This window comes from Pelophylax lessonae (genome assembly GCF_965119305.1).
Source record: "Pelophylax lessonae genome assembly, chromosome: 12".
NCBI classification, from domain to species: Eukaryota; Metazoa; Chordata; class Amphibia; order Anura; family Ranidae; genus Pelophylax; species Pelophylax lessonae.
The window spans coordinates 95,910,670-95,927,256 of record NC_138779.1 but is presented as its reverse complement, the minus strand read 5'-3'; the positions used below and the strand labels follow the sequence as shown (position 1 = coordinate 95,927,256).

The window sequence follows — 16,587 nt, the reverse complement described above, 5'->3', positions numbered from 1 at the left end:
TTATCAACCCCTTCAACTTCAGCCTCCACCTCGGACCCCACTAGATCCAGGGAGGAACGGGACCCTGATAAGGAGACCCCCGCCATAACAGCCCTAACACCTTCACCCTCAGACTCCGAGGAAAGAGAAACTCTGGGTCTCTTGGTAGATTGAGCAGCCACCAGCATCTGCACCTGAGCAGCAAGGCCAGCCACAATAGTGGCTAAATCCCCCCCTGGGTGGGGAACAGCGGTCCCCTGGTTATCCACCAAGGCGGTAGGAAATTTGCCCTCCTGAGAATCCATTGCCCCAATATCAAAATGCCGGATAATAAAAGGGTCAACTGCCCCTTTAACAAGCGCGGCGAGCGCAGCCCACCGCACCACACACAAGCACAATGAGACCCCCACAGGGACAATAAAACTGACACAGGCAATGGATAAGAAGGATATAACCTGAGGAGACCCTCGCCGCTGCTGCTGCCTCGATCGGTATACCCAGGAGAAGAGGAAGTGATGGGACCAGGGCGCTCTATTAAAGCCTATGGGAGGCTACAAGAAAATGGCCGCCATGCATGTAGAACATGCGGCCGGAGCGAGTGTAGGCAAAATGGCGCCGTTTGGCGCCGAAACCGCCGCTCCACAGTACAGTAATGCACACATTTAGCCATATATAAAAAAAAAAACATGGTAGATCAACGCAGCGATCGCTGTATAGTGCCCAAACATGCCACAAAACATGCCCCACAGCACACAGCTTCTCACACTGACAAAGCTGACACACAGTGTCACACAGCTCCCCCCCCCCCTTGCAGCCCACAGCATGCAGCCGAGTGATAGGGAGACAAACAGTGAGAACAGAGGCAGGTTACACAGTCCCAGACCGACACCCCCCCAGACAGACAGGTCCCCACATAGATACACTTACCTCACAATGGCGTGGGGGACCCGCACAGGCGAACAAGCCGCTGCACATGAGGCAGGGAGAGTCGCATACAAGACGCACAAAATGGGGGTTAAGAAACCGCACAGCGTCCAGTGAGGTAGCCACCTCACCAATCATCCCTGCACCGAACAGGGATGGGTCGTTCACTGTGCCAGAAGCGTTACCTGGCTGAACGCTCGATGGCAGGCTGGGAAGCCACTGACCCACGACCTGCGACCAGTGGGATCAGCCCGAGACCCAGCCCGCATGATCCTCTTCATCAGAAGAACTAACTAATGCTGACAAAAAGAACAGCTAAGTAAAGGTAGAGAGAAAACTCAAACAAAAAATCAAAAAAGAAGAAAGAGTCTGGGGCACAAAGCCCCAGCACAGAGAGAGCCAGCCACTCCTGACAAGCTAGACATTGAAACTGAGATATGGTTGCAGGAAGTAGGAGGGTATTGACTGAGGGGACCACCCCTTGAGGGTGGGATATGTTAAAAGCTTTAATGTTAACATATTCTGTTGCCTAGCTACTCCTTCGGAGAAAAGTCTAATACCCCATATGTGACGAATATGAAGAGGCGGCGACTGTCGGAGGACGTAAGAGAAAAATAACACTGCCAGTGACCCCCCCATCGTGCTAATGGCACTACAAGTCCCAGCACAGCAGAGAGAGGGAGATCCCTTAGGGCATCCACAATAACTCACCACCCCCAGTCAGCACAGAGTAGAGCGCTGGGCGCCATACCCATGCGGCGATCAGAGAGAAAGAGAAAGTCCAGGAGTCAGCACTAGAAGTCCACTGCCACAGTCACCGCCCATAAGGCTCCAAAAACATAGCCGCTGTGCTAATCAATGGAAAATTACAAGAAAATGGTGCCGAATACACAGCTAGCCATCTACAGCAAAATGGCAGCTCCACGCGGCGCCCGGGACCCACAGGGGACACCAAAGGACGTCTGTACAGTAAAGGGGGACCCTGGCAGGAGCACCCACCAGGACAATGTAATGGGGGTGCTGCGGGCCAGGAAGCATGCTGCGACTCATGCCTGGACCAAGTCGTATGCGTCCTTGCGAGACGTTTAACTCTCAGGCCAGCACCCCTCCGGTGGGGCCATGTCGCGACTGACCTGGCGCGGAGCTAAGGTCTGCACACGCTCGCTGGGCAGACTGGGGAGATCTAGAATATCCAGTATGTCGCCCAGTCCAGCTGTTATTTTCTGTTCCTGTGAGAACTACAAAAATAAGGAAAAAAAGGAAAAAATCAGTTGGGGGAAAAAAAAAAATGCCAGGACCAGAAAACCCAGCAAGGAACCAGGCCCTTACTCCTGACTAGGCAGAAAAAAACTGAATGCCTATAGCAGGAAATGGGAGTATACCCTCTGGGACTGCCCCGTAAGCGTTCCTGCCTAGCGTCCTACTCCTATAAGGGGCAGCATAACCCAATGATCAAGAAGATTCTGGAGCTGTGTCCGTCAATGAACGAAAGAGAAATTCGATTTTTTTACTTGCCGTAAAATCCATTTCTCTGAGTTATTCGACGAACACAGCACTCCATAAATCATAACTAGTGGGTTATATTGCCTCCTCCAGGAGCAGGACTAGGCAGAACAAAAAACACCTGGCTACGCCCATGGGCTGTCCTCAGCTGGTATAGAACTCCCCTCTCTGCTCTAGGTAATCAGTTTAGTAGTAAGCAGTATTAGAAGTATCAGAACTCCAGAGAGGGGTGGGTGCTGTGTCCGTTAAACTCAGAGAAATGGATTTTATGGTAAGTACAAAAATCCCATTTTCTCTTATGTTCATCGACTGACATAGCGCTCCACAAATCATAACTAGTCGGACGTCCAAAAGCAGTGGCAAAAGAAAAAATGAGGGGTGGGGAAAATAACCCAAGGCTAAAAATAAGAGCCCTTAACCAGGACACAGAAGCCCCATCTGAAAAACAAAAGTTTGAAGAAAAACACCCTTCAAGAGGGAACAGCTCTTAAACAGCAGCCTGCAAAGATTTGCGGCCAAAAAGAAGCATCCGCAGATGCCAAAGTATCTACCTTATAGAATTTTGTCAAGGTATGCACCGACGACCAAGTGGCCGCCTTGCAAACTTGCGATATTTATGCCTGATGACAGAAGGCCCAAAAGTACTTAGCGCCCAAGTAGAATGCGCCGTGACAGGGAAAGGTGGAACCTGACCTTTAATGGAATAGGCCTGGGTCACCGTCTGCATTATCCATATAGCGATGGTAGCCAATGAAGTGGCCAGCCCTTTTCTTTGGTCAGTCGATAACCACAAAAAGTGAGTCTGACCTCCGAAAGGACTCAGTAGCTGCCAGATACACCCAAATCGTACAAACCACATCCAAGGTATGCAAAGCAAATTCCCTGGAATGAGCCAGCTTGGGACACAAGGAAGGCAACACAATGTCATCATTCAAATGGAAGTCAGAGACAACTCTGGGCAGGAATAATGGACAGGGACGAAGAACCACTTTATTCCTATGGACTACTAAATAGGCACTGCGACAGGGTAATGCCACCAATTCCGATACCCTGCGGGCCGAGGTAATAGCCGCCAAGAATGTCACCTTCTGGGATACCGTAGGCAAAGGAATCTCCCGAATATTCTCAAATGGAGGTTTCTGGAGAACCGAAAGTACTAAATTTAAATCCCATGTCATCAAAAGAGACACATGTTGAACCCCCTAAAAGAAGGTACGAATTAAAGAGTGGGTGGCTAGGGGGTCGCTGAAAGAAAATTGCCAGGGCAGATATCTGGCCCTTGATGGTACTCAAGGCCAACTTGTGATCAACAAACGCCTTCTTGAAGAAAGGTTAAGATCCGAGCCACAGAAAAGGATCGAGGATGAGCGCTAATCGACTCACACCAAGAAATGTACACTTTCCATGTATGACAGTGTATCCTGCTGGAAGAGGACTTCCTCGCCTTCACCATAGTAGGGATCACTGATCTAGACAGACCTTTATCCCTTAGTACTTGGCTTTCGATAGCTAAGCCATTAAAACCAGCCACTAAAGCAGGATGGTAGATCAGCCCTCGGAACAACTGGTCTTCTCTGAGAGGAAGCCCCCAAGGGACATTTACAGCCACCAAACTCATTGGAAGATCCTCATCCTTGATTCCTCGCATGAATTGTGGAGAATCAAGAAGAAGAAGCCTGAGACGAAGATGATGATACTGGCATTACCGTAGCCCTTGGACGCTTGTGGCGTCTGCCAGGAGGAACCTATGATAATCGCCACGAACTTCGGGATCCTCCTGTGGAGTGGAAGCTGCTAAAGCAGCTGCATGTAGGACTGTGAAAACAGAACTGTCTTGAAGGTGGATACCACCAGACTCAGAACCTGTATGCAAAATGGGAGAGAGAACTATGTGCGACAGCAGCCAGTGAATCACAGCCTGTGGTTCCTGAAGCTTGTCCAGAGGGATAGGGGGGACCTTGCAGTTCACATATCACCTGAACCTTTGCAGGAATTAAATCTGCACAAGGAGACTCAGGACCTAAAAAACAAGCTAAAGGACAAGCTTTGTTCCCCTTTCTGGGTACCCCCACAAGAATATTGTGGATCCCCTTGACACTGATGAATGAGGTCTACACAAAGCGGGAAACAAGCAAAGATGTCCCCCCAACCCCAATAATGGGTGAAAACAGACCTTCATGCTGAAGGGGTCTTGTCTGCGGGTGCAGAGAAACCAGTTCTAGGCTTACCAGACCAAGGATGCGTGAAACCTCCCGGGGAAGATTTGAAAGTTGGATTTCCCTTATGCTCCCATCCCAGAAGCACAAAATAATTTTCTATGTGCTGAGGAGGGGGGCCCCCATCTGCGACGAGGCTCCTTACCTTTCCTAAACTATGGCAAGAAGGTTCTCTTCCCCCCTCCCTAGCTGTGATATCCTTATTGATGCCATCCAGGGTAGCCCCAAACAGGCAATCGCCTTGAAAGGGCAGATCAATGGAACCTCTCTTAGAGGCTTGGTCTGCGGACCCATTCTTAAGCCACAGCATGCGCCTAATCACCACCTCTGAAACAAAGTTTGAACAGCACAGGAGCAGTATCTAAAGCTGCATCACAAACTGCAGCCCATGGTGGAGTAGTAGGGCTGGGCGATAAAACGATACCGATATGTATCGCGATAGTCACGTGATCGATAGCAATAAAAAATTGAACGATAAAACGTTCGATATTAGAACTTGAAAGTACTATGTTTTTTTTGCCTTTTTCCGCTTGTGCAGCCAGCCCCCGCGTAACCACACACACCCTGGGGCTCCAGCCAGCTCGTAGTCCGCCGCACAGGAACCGAACTCCCCAGTAACGGACCACCGCCGCGCCTGGATGGGACGTCAGCTGCGGGCGGTGCGTCTGTACAGGGGCTGCGGCGCGCTGTGATAGGTACAGAGAACTCCCCGGCCTGGATGTGACGTCAGTCAGCTGCCGGGAGAGGAAGCGGGCGGTGCGTCTGTACAGGCCAGGGGCTGTGATAGGATAGGTACTATCCTATCACAGCCCCTGGCCTGTACAGACGCACCGCCCGTTTCCTCTCCCGGCAGCTGACGTCACATCCAGGCCGGGGAGTTCTCTGTACCTATCACAGAGCGCCGCAGCCCCTGTACAGACGCACCGCCCGCAGCTGACGTCACATCCAGGCGCGGCGGTGGTCCGTTACTGGGGAGTTCGGTTCCTGTGCGGCGGACTACGAGCTGGCTGGAGCCCCAGGGTGTGTGTAGTTACGCGGGGGCTGGCTGCACAAGCGGAAAAAGGCGAAAAAAACAATTGTACAAAAAACGAGTTTGAAAAAAAAAAAAAATAGTACTTTCAATTTAAACTAAAAAAGGTGGCCGGTTACTGGGGAGTTCTGTTCTCTGTACCTATCACAGCGCAGCCCCTGTACAGCCCGCAGCTGACGTCACATCCAGGCACGGCGGTGGTCCTGGTCCGTCAGAGTTGGAGTGTCAGACACACATATACAGCGCTTCTCCTCCTCAGTCCTCCCTCCACACAGTGAGCTCTCCTCCCTCCCCGCCCAGCCCTAGTTGCTAGGTTACCAAAAGAGGAATGTTAAGTTTAAAATAAAAATGTTTAAATGTAACATTTTTCTCCTGGTCCTTATTTTAAATGGGTAATAAAAAATATCAATAATTATCGATATCGACCGATATGAAACACTGATATCGTGATACAGTTTTCAGCCATATCGCCCAGCCCTATGGAGTAGTCTATTTTTTTAAAAGTGACTCCTCAAAAAAGGTAAGGTAACAAAACGTTTGGGGACCACAAAGGGTAATTTTGGTTGTTCCCATTCCTTACAGGAAAACCTGTCAAAATAAGGCATGTAAGGAAACACCTTTGGAGTGCGAGGTGACTTATGCGTACCAAACGAACACAGCCACGTCCATGGCTACATCACCCACATCCTCCATTTCTCAAGTTTCATGCACTGTAGTGATAAGTGCGTCTACCAGCGCTTTTTAATTTGCTGCTGCGACCATGGAGGAATAATCCTCACCATCGGAGGTGTGATATTAGGGGGTGTGATATTAGGCCCCCCTGGATGGGCCACGTCCACGGCAACATCAGGCTCAGAATCAGATAAGAGACTGAGCAGAGAAAGGCGGGGGACGCTTCCTTCAGAGCTTTTGCCCACACTCCACTTCCACCCGGGACAATAAGGAATGCAGGACCGCCGTCAGTGCAACCATGGGAAGCTGGGGTTCTGAGGGACCTGCAACCTCCATGAGGGGGTCAAGTATGGGAGATGTGACCCTGAAGCTCCATAAGGAAAGGAAGACCTTGCAGTACAAGAATGGTCTTTTTGCATCACAAAAAGGATCCCTGCAAGGCTCAGGGTACCTATCAGCGGAGAGAGATAGAGAGCGACAGATAAAAGGGACCCCCCAAGGTCTCACCCTATCGATTGGAGGAGCACCGAGAATTCGGACCCAGCATCACCATGGACGCCATCTCTGTTCATATGTCCCAGGCACAGGAAGAGGAAACTGAGGAGGAAGGAGGAAACTGAGGAGGAAGGAGGAAACTGAGGAGGAAGGAGGAAACTGAGGAGGAAGGAGGAAATGTGAGGAGGGAGGAGCTTGGGCATCCCCACGAGGCTTCGGTCGTCTCCAGGGTCTCCCAGGGTAAGGGAAAATGGCCCACTATCCCAGGACCCTTAGAGCGGGGATAGCAGGGGAAATCCAAGGGGTCTCCACTGCATCCTCTGCCATGGGACCCACACCAGACTCCAGGTCCAGACAAGGGGGGGAGGAGAGTGGGGGAATCCCAGCTCACAGAGGGATTTTTTAAGGATGAGAGGAGGGAACCTGCAGGCAGTTCTGACTGCCCCTTGAGGTTATCTGTGTCCACCCCAAAAATGCCAAAAGGGGAGGGGGGGGACTGAACTTGCCCTTCCATGGTGAAGGTAACCATGGTGGGGATCCAGACAAAATCCTCGTCGCCGAAGTAGGGGAGCTGTCAACCAAGGGACTGCTGCGACTCAGACCCAAGCCCGGTCGCATGGGACCCTGCGAGAGGTTTAACACACGGGCCAGTCTCTGTCCGTGAGACTATGTCGCGGCCGACCTAGTGCATAGCTGCGGTCGGCACGCGCTGGTTGGGCGGGGGGGCGCTGGATCTAGATTATCCAGCCCGTCGCCCAGCCTGGCAGTTGATCGTAGATCTCCCAAGAAAAAACAAAAAAAAGATGCAAGGAAGGAGAAAGAAAATAGCTAGAACCATAGATCCCAGCTGGGAGCCTGGGTCCTTACACCTGACTAGACAGATTAAAAATGATTACCTAGAACAGAGAGGGGGGTTATAAACCAAGCTGAAGATGGCCCATGGGCATAGCCAGGTGTTTGTTCTGCCTAGTCCTACTCCTGGAGGAGGCAATATAACCCAGTAGTTATGATTTATGGAGCAATGTGTCCGTCGATGAAGGAAAGAGAAATGTTCATTGCAAATTCAGCCTAAACAGCATTGAGATTTTCTTGTTACAATCAGGAGCAGCACAATTCTTTAATTAAAAAAGAATTAAAAACTCCCTAAAACACATTAGCGAGCTTTAGAACATGTATTTAAATACAAGAAGCCAGAGAACCTTACAGTAAAGCCATTTTTTACATTTGACTGAACATACAGGAATAAAATTTATAAATGGTATGAATTTAAAGCAATTCCAAGTATTTTCATAGTACAGTGTCCCTGAACACAAGAACACAAAATACACAATCCGTGAAATAGAAGTGGTAGAGGAATTTTAATACACTGACCAAGTTTTCTTGGAGCTGATCCTTTTCAACGCGCTCTCCAACATTAACTAGATTAGATGGTTGAGCAGAATCCACCGACTTCCCCTGTGTCTTTTCTGCTTCCTTGAGGTCAGTGAGTGTGACACCCTGAAAAGAACGATAAATGAAATGAGAATGAAAAACAATGGTATGACAGGAAAAAAAACAAAAAACTATAAGCCACATCTAAAAACTGGGCTTGCAGTAAAAACAGATTTTTGCCTGTAAAATTTATTTATTGGGAGTACAATACAGGACACAGGAATAGTCCCAGACAATTTGATTATATGCTCTTATCTCCAGGTGGCTGGATCCTGGTAAAGCAGAGCAGTAAAGACCCCCACATACCCCTCCTCATTACCAACAATCCTCAGATTTTTAGCATGCAGTAGATACAAGGCCACAGTGAAGAGTCAAGTGACTGTTCTCCAAAAAAATGGGATTTTTGTCTTACCGTAAAATTATTTTCTCCGAGGTTCACTGACAGACACAGCTCCATGTCTTCTAGACCATTGGGCTTATGCTGCTCTCTTCAGGAGTAGGATTAGGAGTAAACAATTTTGGGTACGCCAAGGATGTCCCAGAGGGTATACCATCACTTCCTGCTATAGGAACTTAAATTTGTAACAAGCAGTGTCAGATTACATAACTCAACCCAACAGAGGGGTGGGTGCTGTGTCCGTCAGTGAACCTCAGAGAAACGGATTTTACGGTAAGACAGGAATCCAGTTCTCTTTCGTTGACCGACGGACAGCTCCATGTCTTCTACACCATTGGGATGTCCCAAAGCAGTGTCAATATGAGGGGTAGGAAAAACACAGCAAGAGATACAATTCCCCAACAAGGCTAAACATAGCCAACCAGGTAAAACAGGAGCTCAACCAGGAACAACTGGAGCTCACCACCAGGAAAATTACACCTTCAAGAGGTAGAAGCCTCTGCAACCGCAACTTTGAGGCCGAACATCGCATCCGAAGATGCAAGTACATCCAACTTATAAAAAACTTTGTGAATGTGTGTACAGACGACTGCATTAAGTGCCCTTGTAGAATGCGCCTTGACAGGGAAAGGAGGAATCTGACCCTTAATAGAAAAGGCCTGCACCACCGTCTGCTCGATCCACCTGGAAATGGTTACAGCAGATGTGGCCTGCCCCTTACGAGGCCCATCCGTAAGAACAAGGAATCGGAATTCCGAATTGGCTCAGTCATAAGGACAGTAACACAAAATGTTCATTCAAATGAAACTCCGAGACAACCTTAGGAAGGAATGCCTGACAGGGTCACAACAACACATTATCCCTATGAACCACCAGGTAAGGTGACCGACAGGACAACGCAGCCAACTCAGACACCCTACGCACAGAAGTAATATCGACTTAAAAAGCCACCTTCTGCGACAAAGCAAGCAGAGGAAAGTTAAGCAACGTTTTCAAAAGGAGACTTTTAAAGTACTGACAGTACCAAATTGAGATCCCACGGAGGTACCAGGGATCTCCCTGGAGGTGCCAGGGATAGCCCAGGAGGAGCCAGGTGGCGAACTTTCTGCAGGTGTGAACCAAGGACATTGTAGCCAACGGCCTTTGGAAAAATATGGCAAAAGCGGAGATCTGGCCCTTTATGGTGTCCAGAGCCAAACGCTGATCTACACCTAGTTGTAGAAACTCCAACAGGCAAAACACAGAAAAGGAACGGGGAGAAACTCCCCGGGACTCACACCAAGTAATGCACGCTTTCAAACTCTATTATATATTTTCCAGGAAGTAGATTTCCTAGCTTTTAACAAAGTAGGATTCATCGACTCAGACAGCCCTCTGTCCTTCAGCACCTGGCTTTCAATAGCCAGGCTGTTAAAGCCAGCGACTGTAAAGCAGGATGGAAGATTGGCCCTTGAGACACAAGATCTTCCCTGAGAGAAAGTTTCCAAGGGACGTCTGCTACCAGCTTCAACAGGCCTGCGTACCAAGACGGGTGAGGCCAATCTGGAGCCACCAGAATGACTGGAATCCCTTCTACCTCAATTCTGCCTAGCAGTTTCGACAGAAGTTGTATTGGAGGAAAGGCGTAAATCAGACGATAAGGGGCCACCAGTGCGTCTGCAGCGTCCGGCAGAGAGTTCCGAGACCTTGACACGAACCTCTGCACTTTCCTGAGATGGGAGGCCAATAGGTCCACATCGGGGGTCCCCCACCGAAGGCGCAACTGATTAAGACACCTCCGGGTGAAGAGACAATTCTTTTGGATCCAACGTTTGTCGACTGAGATAGTCCACTTGCCAATTCTCTACCCCCCGAATGTGCACAGCAGAGAGGGCAGGAACATATAGTTCTGTCCATCTCAAGATACCGGCTACTTCCTGGGTCGCCAGGAAACTCCTTGTGCCCCCTTGATGATTGACATATACCACAGCTGTGGCTCTGTCTGATTGTGTTCTCACAGGGCGTCCCTGCAGACGATCCATCCACTGAGACAGAAAGTCTAATTGCCCCAATCTCCAGGATTTTGATCGGCAGACTGGACTCTTCTAGAGTTCAAACACCTTGGGCAGAGTACACTCCCAAGACACCTCCCCACCCGGACAGACTGGCATCCCTAGTGACCACAGTCCAATGCAGGGGGAAGAAAGTATTTTCCCAGGCGAAGGGCCGGGGAGTGGAGCAACCATAGTAGAGACCCCCTCGTACCACGACTCAACAGGATCAGATTGTCCAATGACAGCGAATCCTTATTCCATTTGGCCAGAATCTTTTTGCAGATGTCTGGTATGGAACTGAGCGCACGGAACCGCCTTGAAGGTTGAAACCATCAGGCCCAGCACTTGCATGCAAATCCTGAGCGTTGACCAACGGTCTGACTACAAGAGCCGAATCGCATTCTGTAGCTTCAGAAGTTTCGCCTGTGGAAGAAAACACCAGGGCCGACACTGGGTCCAGCGACATACCCAAGTAGTCCAGCTTGGTGGACGGAGTCAAAAAGCAGATTTCTGAAAATTCAGTGTCCATCCACTTCTGAAGAGTTTGCACAGTGATGTCAAAGTCGGCTTCTAGAGCCGAAGAAGACTCTGCATGCAGAAGCAGTAGGGCTGCGCATCTTCACTTACCTCACGATTCAATTAGATTACGATTATTAGGGCAGCGATTCGATACGATTCCGCGATGCATCACGATTACTGCCCAATGCCCATGCCCAGCCCATAGTGCACTGCAAACATATAGGGGGTCTCCTTAGGGATGTGATATATACATGGCGGTGCATGGGGGTCTCCTCAGGGATATCCAGGATGTGATATATACATGGCGGTGTATGGGGGTCTCCTCAGGGATGTGATATATACAGTACATGGTGGTGTTACACCACCATGTATATATCACATTCCTGAGGAGACCTCCATACACCGCCATGTATACATCACATCCTGGATATCCCTGAGGAGACCCCCATACGCCGCCATGTATATATCACATCCCTGAGGAGACCCCCATACACTGCCATGTATATATCACATCCCTGAGGAGACCCCCATACACTGCCATGTATATATCACATCCCTGAGGAGACCCCCATACACTGCCATGTATATGTATGTATGGAGGTCTCCTCAGGGATATCAGGGATGTGATATATATTATCTACATGGCATTGGATGGGGGTCTCCTCAGGGATATCCGGGTTGGAGAATCTCCGGTGCTGTGACCATAACGGATAGTCCAGCCCCCCCTCTCCCTCAGTGTGCTCCCCCTGTCTGCCCCCTCACCTGGCTCTGCTGCTCCCCCTGGCAGTGTCATGCCAACAACATTTGTAAATTTGTAATAGCATTTGAAGATGCTACGATTAAATTCAGCAGCCCTAAGAAGCAGATCATCCAGGTAACCCAGTACCGCGATCCCCTTCTGCCGTAGCAAGGCCAGCACTGGGGCCAAAACCTTTGTGAAAACCCGAGGAGTTGAGGCGGGACCAAAGGGTAAGGCCACAAATTGATAGTGCTCCTCGCCCACGGCAATACGAAAAAAACGCTGATGCCCGACATGTATTGGAATATGAATGCAAGCCTCCTTGAGATCGATAGAAGTCAGAAGATCCCCTTGATGGAGTAAAGCTACTACCGTGCGAATGGACTCCATCTGAAATTTCGCACAAAGCGGTTCAGGGCCTGGAGGTCCAAGATCGGACGAACCTTGCCTTCCTGTAAACAGATTTGAATAAAAACCTTGAAAACGTTCCGACTCTCGAACCGGCACAATGACTCCTTGTGCTAACAGGTCTTGCACTGCCTCGTATAGGCCCTGTAGCCGATCGTGAGACAGGCGCAAGTCAGAAGGAAAGAACCTTGCCAGAGGCAAGGACCACCTCAATCTTGTAATCTAAATCAACTAATGGACCCATTTGTCCTGAACGAGCGAGGTCCACGGTTCCAGAAAAAGGTGAAAACGTCCCCCTACCCCAGATGCGCGTGAGGGAGCCCCTTCAGGCTGGGGAAGGCTTGTCTGCGGAACCGGTGGTGCCTGCCTTTAACTTACCATTCCAGGGCCTCTTGGAGCCTCCCGCAAAGTTAGGGGGTGGATCTCTAACCCTTTTCCTGCAATCCAGACGGATGAAAGGGCAGCTTGTGAGCTGAGAAAAAAAAAAAAAAAAAAGAAGGACCACATTTACGATGAGGTTCCCTCCCCCTAGAAACCTGTGGAAGTAATGTACTCTTACCTCCCGTAGAGCCCTTGATCTCTTCCATAGAGGCACCGAACAAACGGTCACCTACAAAAGGCCTCAGCTCTCTTGTGCACAGGATTCTTAACCACTTGCCGACCGCTCACTGAGCTGGTACTGCAGCAAAGTGGCTCGTTATCATCTGGCTACATCACCAGACTCTCCCCTCTCTCGGCGGCGTGCGCCACCAGAGGCTCGCTCCCGCTGTATTCAGACACAGCGGGGAGTTGGGCCAGGGGAGGAAAGGTGGTGATCACCGCCGCTCTTCCCCGATCGTCGGGGATCGAGTGAGGAAATCCGCCCACTGGTGTAAACAAAGCGGGCGGATCTCATATGCGACAGGCAGGGACAGATAACCGGATTCAGCATAGCTGAACCTGCGATCTGTGCCTGTGTCAAACAATCCCCTCCCCCCACACACATCGTAAGCATGAGGCATACATTTAACTCCTTGATCACCAATGTTAACCCCTTCCCTGATAGTGTCATTATTACATTAACAGTGCATATTTATAGCACTGATTACTGTAGTAATGTCACTGGTACCCCCAAAAGTGTACAAAATGTCATTTAGGGGTCCGATCTGTCCACCGCAATGTCGTTTTCAAAATTGACGCTCTTTTTTTCAAAAATTAAAACAATCGCACAGGTGATCAAATACCACCAAAAGAAAGCTCTATTTGTGGGGGAAAAAAAAGGACATAAATTTAATTTGGGTACAGCGTCGCACGACCGCGCAATTGTCCGTTAAAGTAATGTAGTGCCGAATCGCAAAATATAGCCTGGTCAGGAATGGGGTAAAATCTTCCAGTCTTAAAGCGGTTAAAAATACGCTCATTGAGAATTTTTTTGTCAAAGACATGTAGCTAAATACATTTTGCCCTAAATATATGACAAAAATTGAATTTATTGGATATTTTTTAACTGTCAAAGTAGAAAATGACCATTTTTCGCAAAATTTTCGCTCTTTTTTTATTAATATCGCAAAAAATGAAAAGCGCAGAGGTGATCAAATACCACCAAAAGAAAGGTCTGTTTGTGGGGAAAAAAAGGACGTAAAATTTTGTTTGGGTACGGCGTTGCATGACCGCACAATTGTCAGTTAAAATCGCGCAGTGCCAAGTTGCAACGTCCAAGTTGGACGTAAAGCAGGAAAATCCTCCGGTGGTAAAGTGGTTAAAGGATGGAGAATTCTCCACTGGCAAGAGTGTGGCCTTATTTAACCTGGAAACCTGAGAGTCCGACGGTGGAACCGTAAGTTTCTTCAGGAGAGAGGATATCTCCTAACAAAACGCTTAGTTATTCCAAACGTGCGTTTCAGGGAACCCCACTGACTAGTGACAATCTCGTCAAAATAGGCAGTTAAGGGAAACACCTTTGTCACCTTGGAAGATTTGCAGGTGCCTCCAACTTTAAGGTTTTGCGCACTGACAATGCATCCACCAGCACTTTTTCATGCGCGGCTGCGGAGCATTCGTCCTCACTATTCGAGCACTCAGCTTGCAGCCACAGATCCAGTGGGCTGACTCACGTCCGCAGCGGCCAAATACACCTCAGACTCTGAGGAGGCAGAGGATACAGGTGAAGGCGGGGGAGCGCTTCTTGCTAAGCCTCCTTTGCAAGGCCATTTCTATCTTGGTTACAAGTGACTACAGGGCTGCGGTCATGGCCGCCAGGGGAGACAGACCCAGAGGGTCCCGCAGCTTCCAGGAGTGGGTCAGGTGGTGATACACGTTCTAGAGGCTCCATTGTTTTTCGAAGCCGTGCCCAAAATAATTTTTTTAAGGCAAAATGGCAGCGCTGCATGGGACCCCAGGGAAGAAGGCATCCACCAGGTGGGGACCCTCCCATGGACCCCCCTGGCAGCACCAAGGTACAGGCACCCCCAAAAAGGGGGCTGACCGCGACACCCATCCACCACTCTCCAGCCCAACACCAGAAAAGTCTGTGACCACCCCAGCAATTCAAAAAGAAAGAAGCGGGGACACTACTCCCAGCAGTCCACTGCACCATCTTGGAAGGGGGGTGCTGCGGCCCGTGGTACACTGCGACTCAGATTGTTACTTCTGTTAGGACCAGGGCTTTGCGACCTCGCGAGGTGTTTCACTTGCCGGCCAGCCCCTGTCCAGTGGGGCTATGTTGTGGCCAACCTACCATGGAGCTAATAGTTTGGTTGCGCTCGCAGGCCAGACTGGGAAGACCATAAGGATCTAGGATATCTAGTGCGTCACTCAGTCCAGCGGTTGATTGTAGTTCACACAGGAACAAGAAAAAAAAAAAAAAAAACTTAAAAAATTTCATTTAAAAAAGGAAAGAATGCCAGGACCGCAGATCCCAGCAGAGAGCCAGGTCCTTACTCCTGACTAGGCAGAAAAAAACTGGAATCTAATAGCAGGAAGTGATGGTATACCTTCTGGGACTACCTAAGAGGCATACCCAAAACTGTTTCCCCCTAGTCCTATACCTGAAGAGAGCAGCATAAGCCCAATGGTCTGGAAGACATGGAGCTGTGTGTCAGTGAACGAAAGAAAAAGGATTTTACATGCAAGTCAAAAATTATTTTTCTTTCTCGTTCTGTACAGAACACAGGCAAAGTTCTAGATAACTGGAATGTAAAATTAAAAACTATACAAAAAAAACAAAAAACAAATAGCGGACAACACAGTTGCAGTTAGACCCACATAATGAAGGGTCATGGAACCCAACTGAAAACGGCAGCCTGAACCACTTTGTGGCTAAAGCTAGTGTCAGCAAAGGCAAGAACATTCACCTAATAATCATTCACAAAAGTGTAAACTGTGGACAAGGTAGAAGCGTTGCAAATCTGCAGAACACATGCCTGAAGGTATAAAGACCCAGATCTAGTAGTGTGCTATAACAGGATAATGAGTTTACTTATCCACAGAGAAAAGACGAACCAGAACCTGCCTAATACGCCTAGAAATTGTGTCATGAGAAACAGGAAATCCCCTGCAAGCACCCCCAGGAAGAACCAAAAGTCAAACAGACTTCCTAAAAGAGGCTGCCACTGAAATATAAACTCGTACAGTTTACATCCAAATGATAGAGCGAAAACCCATTTGGGGCTTTTGGGAGCTAAAAAAAAAAAAAAAAGGCAGCAGGACGATGTCCTGGCTAAGGCAGAAGGGATAGACCACTGTAGCAAAAAGGCAGCTTCAGCTTTAAAATGACCTTGTTGTGTAACACCAAAGATGGTTCTGCACACAACAAGGCTGCCAGCTCCGACACTCTGAATGGAGGCAACTACACTGCTCAAAAAACTTAAACGTCGGGGCATGCCCCTAATGAGACGGATGGTGTCCTGGGGTATTTCCTTCCAGATCTGGACCAGGGCATCACTGAGCTCCTGAACAGACCAAGGTGCAACCTGGCGTCGTCGGATGGACTGAAACAGAATGTCCCAGAGGTGTTCTATTGGATTTAAGTCAGGCGAGCATGGGGGCCAGTCAGTGGTATCAATTCCTTCATCCTCCAGGAAATGACTGCATACTCTCACCACATGGGGCCGGGCATTGTTGTGTACCAGGAGGAACTCAGGACCCACTGCACCAGTGTAAGGTCTGACAATGGGTCCAAGGATTTCACCCCGATACCCAATGGCAGTCAGGGTGCCACTGTCTAGCCTGTAGAGGTATGTGCGTCCTTCCATGGATATGCC

The 16,587-nt window shown here is 49.1% G+C and overlaps 1 protein-coding gene across 3 annotated transcripts in view; it reads right to left on the bottom strand.

Moving 5' to 3' along the window:
• The window catches only part of PPP1R12C (protein phosphatase 1 regulatory subunit 12C), a 202,415-nt gene that overhangs the window by 45,952 nt on the left and 139,876 nt on the right, over positions 1-16,587 (bottom strand). For all 3 annotated transcript variants that reach the window (XM_082273822.1, XM_082273823.1, XM_082273824.1), the window contains one exon: positions 8,191-8,316. In XM_082273822.1, the coding sequence (XP_082129948.1) occupies positions 8,191-8,316 (126 nt within the window). The remainder of the gene's footprint in view (positions 1-8,190; positions 8,317-16,587) is intronic.